This window comes from Leptonychotes weddellii, chromosome 14, assembly GCF_054177405.1.
Source record: "Leptonychotes weddellii isolate Sample4059 chromosome 14, ASM5417740v2, whole genome shotgun sequence".
Lineage (NCBI taxonomy): Eukaryota > Metazoa > Chordata > Mammalia > Carnivora > Phocidae > Leptonychotes > Leptonychotes weddellii.
The window spans coordinates 527,992-533,991 of NC_138382.1; the positions used below are offsets into that span (position 1 = coordinate 527,992).

A 6,000-nucleotide genomic window follows, 5' to 3' on the forward strand; every position below is an offset into this window, starting at 1 on the left:
ACGTGTGTATGGGTACAACTCCATTCATGTCAAGTTCAAAAGCCAGTAAGAGCAAGACCTAGCGACTACCCCACAGGTGGGTGGGACTGTCCCTGAGGAACATTCTGGAAGGGGCTGGTCACAGGATTACAGGTCCATGCGCTCTGTGATAATCAAGCTACATACACACTCACGATCCAGGCACATTTCCGTAGGTTTATTACACTTCATTTTTAAAAGTTCGTAAAATAGGGCGCTTGGGTGGCTCAGTCGGTTAAGCGACTGCCTTCGGCTCAGGTCATGATCCCGGAGTCCCGGGATCGAGTCCCGCATCGGGCTCCCTGCTCGGCGGGGAGTCTGCTTCTCCCTCTGACCCTCCCCCTTCTCGTGCTCTCTCTCTCATTCTCTCTCAACTAGATAAATAAAAAAATAAAAGTTCATAAAATAAAACGTTTTGAAGTATGTGCGCACTCGGTTTGTATGAAATAGTCTGAAAGGACTCAACACCGGTGACAGTGTCTCCACGGAGCAACAAATGGGACAACTTCTTAAAGTCCGTCCGGCACAAAATGCCGGGAAAGTGGAGAAAGGGACAGGCTTGGGGAGGCCCTGCAGCCTGACACAGGGCAGCTCTGCAGGCAACTGAGGCGGGGCCCCACCTTCACGCCCTTGAGGACACGGAGAGAATCTAGGATTTTTCACAAGCTGAAAAAGTCAACGAATGGAGGCATGACACACACGCACATTAAACCATCTCAAAGCCCACAGTGAAGGACACAACTTGTCACTTATAAAAGGAACACAAGTATTCGCTGCTCCGAAAGTCCCGGGCGAGGGGGAGGTGGGGCGCTTGGCGCAGTGTGCCAAGCGACCTGGGAGATGTGCCTACGACCCACTGAGAACCCACCTCTGCAGAGCCAGCCCTAACGGCGCAGCCACACGAGTATCTGGCCACGTGGCATGGGGACTCCGGCTACCCAGGGGCTCTGCAGCCTTGAGCACGAGGGCAAAGGATTTTCTACACGTTGATGCTGTGAGGTTGAATGAAAAAGCAGAAAACAGAAACGGACAGGTAGGATTCCCAAGTACCCAATAAAAGCATAAAATGGAAGCAAGTACACCAAAGTTACGACAAAAATTATTTTCGTAGTGGGAAAATATTAGGTGCTTTTCACTTCCTTCCCTCCAATATTCTGTATTTTCTGGGCAGTAATTAGGATCAGATACGAATGAAAGACCACAAAGAACAACATACTACGAGAGAGAGCTGTCCTCGAGAAGCCCGAGGGAGGGTGCAATCAAGCCTCCAGGGCCGCCCTGTGTCCGCGGCCACCAGGAGGTGTGCCGTCTCAGGCCCAGGACACGCTGGGAAGACCGCGAGGCAGTGGGGACCAGGCAACTTCCAAGGGAAAGGGAGAGAAATACAACAGAAAGAACCACCCCCCGGGGTGCTGCCCCCGGTGCCCGGCCCTGCTGCTCGTGAGGCCTAGCCACAGCCCAGTCCGTCAGAACACCAGTGACAGAACCCCAGCCCACAGTGTGGTGAGGGGATGAGGGCCAGGACAGCTGCTGGGCTGACAGCCCCACACAGGGCAGACGGCAGCAAGCCATGTCACAGAGGGTAGTCAGGACGCCGCACGGAGGCCGGACAGGAGGGGCACATGGGGACAGCAGGGCCCTACAGTGGGCAGGACATTTTCCTTCCCAGGCTCCGGCTGCCTGGTCTGTACCCACAGCTGCCACAGGACTGACGCGGTCACAGATTCGAGCAGGGAGGTGGCGGGGGGCAGGACAATGGAGGTGTAAGCCCGGCTGACATTTGGGGGCCGGACACCTGGGGGCTGGGGCAGAAGGGGCACCTGGGTGGTCCCTGAAGGGATGGAAAATCCGACAGCCAGAAGAGAAGCGGAAGGATCTGAAAGACAAACCCCACCTGCATGGAACACACAGTGTGGCTGTCCTGGAGAAGCACGAGCAGGTCCACACACACACAGCGAGGCGGGGGAGCCCATGCTGCAATCTGGTCCTTCTGCAGGAGACACAGAAACCTTGCACACCTTCCTGGTCAACAGGGCAACTGCCATCCGGACTGAGGAAGCAGCGCAGGGCGGGCGGGGAAGCCACCAAGCCACAGCAGGAGACCAGGCCCAGACGGGCAGAGCCCGCACACCAGGGAGGCCGAGCTCAGCTCACCAAGGTCAGGGCTGGAAATAACAAATCCTAACATGTGGCTACAGGTGATCCTGGGAACAATTACAGGCAGGGCCACGGGCACAGCTCTCTGAGGAGGGCTCCCCAAGAAAGAGTCACATCAGCTGTATCAACCTGAATAAGCAGGTTGAAAATTCCAAATAGAGAATGAGCTACTTCTTAAAAAAAAAAAAAAAAAAAATACCAGAGGCAACAAAAAGCTAAGATTCTTTGAACTAGATTCAGCAGAAAATTAAACAAAAAAAAAAGCCCAGAACAGAACAACCCTCATCTGTTTGCAACATCTCCATTACGTATGATCTACAACCCAGGATCTTGAACCCAAGACGAGAAGAGGAGTCCGACGGCCCCTGACTGCTTGAACCTCACATCTTCAGGACCCAGACCAACACCCAGGGCATCCAAACAATCACAGAGGTAAATGATCCGACACCCCCTCAGAATCTTAGAAAGGCTGTAAAACCGGAGAGGGCAGAAACGAGCTGCTTCCCTCATGCTTTTGCAGAAGATCCTTGTTGGCAGGATTCATGTTTACCTGTCGACAGGGAGCAAAGCATCCCTGGAGCTGAGTGTGACAACCTCCAGTGAGGGGAGCTGGATGGAGGGCAGCTCGCTCCCACCACTGGGGACACTTCAGAGATGGAGTGACAAGCCAGACTCGCAACCTTCCCAGGACAGGGCAGAGTCAAAGCCACTGAGATGAGAAGGTGAGGAGGGTGAGTGCAGACGGAGAAGCAGAGAGAGAGAGCCCACACGGCAGCAAGCTGAGGGCAGCCACGGCTTGACCACAGCTCAACGTGAGCACAAGTGTGACTGGCTACTAGAAGACCCACAGCATCCTTGGGCTACAGCAGAGGTGGGCAGTGCATGCCCACCGGGGAGATGCCCTTGCCCAGGACCCCTCCATGGGGTGGGTGCCTGGAGTTCCATCGGGTACGGTGCTGGGCAGGCCCACAGCCTCCGAGCAGCACAAAGGGTCAGCGCCGGACCCAGGGGTGCTGAGCGCCAGGCCCAGGGCCACCGTGGCATGGAGGAGCCACCGGAAGTGGACGGCACCCTGTCAGGAACTGGCCTCCCCTCAGGTCTCACACTGCCCAGCCCTCCCGAGCCCGCACTCGGCTCCTTCACACCCAGGCCCCACAGTCTACAAGTCTTGCACTCCTCAAAGCCTCCCAACCTGCCAGCCCGGATGGCGGTCTGTCACCCCATGTTCCTTCAGTGCAGACCCTTGGCCTCGGGACTGGCATGCCAGCACCCAGGTGCTCATGCTGGAGAGAAGATGGCCTTCTCTGGAAGTTGAGTGGGAAAGTGACAGTCTCCCGACCTGCAGAACCCCAGCAAAGCTGCCCTTTCCCCTGGACTGAATGAGGAGAGTCTGGGGAGCAGGAGCCCTTGTTCACTCTCCCCCTGCACATGCACCCAGTCCTCGGGCACAGCAGGGCCCTGAAACGCTGTCTCCTGGGCTCTACCCTCCTTCCCATGCCTCAAGGCCCAGGCGAAGCACAAAGGCCTCTCTACATTCAAGAGACACGGTCAGAAACTTCACTTGGTGGGAACGTTTCCCCACAAGACTACTTGCAACAAGGAGCTAACAACAACCACGCAGGAATGAGAGTAGCCTTACGTGACATTAAGATACACCACCCATCAGGGGCGCCTGGGTGGCTCCGTTGGTTGGGCGACTGCCTTCGGCTCAGGTCATGATCCTGGAGTCCCGGGATCGAGTCCCGCGTCGGGCTCCCTGCTCGGCGGGGAGTCTGCTTCTCTCTCTGACCCTCCCCCCTCTCATGCTCTCTATCTCATTCTCTCTCTCAAATAAATAAATAAAATCTTAAAAAAAAAAAAAAAAGATACACCACCCATCATACTAAGGAACTGGAACATGAGCATTTTTTCTGTGAAAGGGTTCAGGGGTCACCACAATAACCCAACAACCAAAGGGACCCAGGCTGGAATATCCCGTGCTCCGCCCCACCCTCAAACACCACGGGGGCCCAGCAGACGATGCAAAGAACGGTTTTAGGTTAAGCCTTGCCCATTATTCATCTAAAGATCTTGACCGAAGCCCGCCATCTCACTTCAGCTTCCTGACTGTGCAAATGGGTAACAAAATGCAAAGGCAGATCACAGGGGCCACCTGGGCGACTGCAGCTTCCCCTACAGCCAGCGCAGAAACCACAGAGCAGGGCACCACCCGGTAGGAGCTGTTGGACCAGGTCAGGGCGCTCACCGGAGTCCAAAGAGGATGACAGTGTTCACTTGCCCAGCACCTGCTCACCTCATCCTTCTAGCAAGTCCACAATGGGGATTCTGTTCCTAGTTCCACTTTGCAAACGCAGAAACTGCGCGTGGGCCAGGCCGTGGTAGAACTGGGTCGGCGCCCAGCTGTGTGACTCCCACTCCCCAGCTCTTAACCCCTTGGTGACACCCAGGGCTCCTCCCCTGCCCACCACATTCCAGCGTGGTTGTATCAGCAACACGTCAGAGGTTTGGGGCTTCACACAAATCCACAAGCTTCTCTTCCTGGATTCACTCCCTTGCGCGTCCTTACTGCACTTTCTGAAACTCCGGCCCCTCCCTGAATTAAGAAAGAGAAGCCCTTTAAATTCTAAAAGATTTTGAAGAACCCCTGGGCAAGACTCCATTATTAACAGCAGCTGCAGGAGCACAGCAGTTCCGTGCGTCTCGGAGGATACACTCCCTTGGCGCCCGCCCGCCGGGAGATAACAGCATCCCGGGCGCTTCGCTGCTTCCTCCAGAGCTGGGCGGACCCCCATGCGGGCTCCGGCTACCCCTGGGGCGGCCTCTCGGCGCAGCCTCCGCCCCACCGCGGCTGGGCAGTCGGAGATGGCACCGCGTGCGGCCGGGGCGGGGTGGCGGTGCTGGGGGGACGCGGCCCTGACCTGGGGGAAGGGGTGACACTAGGCGAGGGGAAGCACCGACCTGGGGGGAGGGGTGGCACTGGGGGGACGAGGAATTGACCCGAGGAGCCGGGGATACGGGGGACGTGGAACTACCCGGCATGGGGGAGGGGGTGCGGGAGAACCTATCCGCGGGGAGAGGGGTGCCAGCGGGTCGCGGAACCGACCCTTGGGGCGGGAGAGTGTTGTTGGGGGTACTCGGAACCCCCCGGGGCGGGGCAAGGGGTGCCAGCGGGTCGTGGAACCGACTGTGGGAGGGAGTGTTGCTGGGGGAATCGCGGAACTCCCCGGGGGCAGGGTGAGGGCCCCGGACCGCGCCAACCTTCCTCCGCTCACCTGCGCGTGGGCCACCACCAGGCTCTTGTTGCCTTCGCCGTGGTACCCCCATTCATTCTCGTCCATCTTCCCCTCGTCCATCCCCCGGTGCGGCCCTGGCGCCTCTCGCGGCCGCGAGCTGGAGGCCGCCGGTCCGCCGGGGCACCAGCCGCCGCCGTCGGGGGAGGAGCGCCTGTCAGCCACGGCCTCCACTCGATCCTGCCGCCCCGACTCCCAGGCTCCGGCCGCCGGAAGCCACGCCCCCGGTGGCTGCCATGGCTGAACCGGGCAACTTCCGGGTTTGCGCCCGCTTCTCCTCCATTGACCGCTGCGGCGGATGGGCAGGAGGCCATCTTGGGTGCTGGCACGGTGACTCACTTCCGGAGCGCGGATTTGAGAACCGGAAAGGAGGTTTCCGGCCCGGGCGCCGGAAGTGAGGCGAGCGGGAGGAGCCGGCGGCTGCTCGGCGCCCAGGACTGGCCAGGCGGGGGATAGAGATCCGGCGGGCGGGGAGATGGGAAGGGGGCGACCGGGCGGGCCCGCAGGTTGGGGAAGGGGTATCCAGGCAGGCCGG

The 6,000-nt window shown here is 58.8% G+C and overlaps 1 protein-coding gene across 3 annotated transcripts in view; it reads right to left on the reverse strand.

Annotated features, from left to right (window-relative positions):
• The window catches only part of IPPK (inositol-pentakisphosphate 2-kinase), a 43,914-nt gene extending 38,250 nt beyond the window's left edge, over positions 1–5,664 (reverse strand). Inside the window, exons 1-2 of one of the 3 annotated variants that reach the window (XM_081802687.1) lie at positions 5,448–5,657; positions 4,641–4,768 (exon numbers count right to left, since the gene is read on the reverse strand). In XM_081802687.1, coding sequence (XP_081658813.1) covers positions 4,641–4,768; positions 5,448–5,499 — 180 coding nt within the window. In that variant the 5' untranslated portion in view covers positions 5,500–5,657. Of the gene's footprint in view, positions 1–4,640; positions 4,769–5,447 lie in introns of all 3 variants that reach the window. The other 2 variants (XM_081802689.1, XM_081802688.1) reach the window with 2 other exon arrangements.
• Between the last annotated feature and the right edge of the window lie 336 nt (positions 5,665–6,000).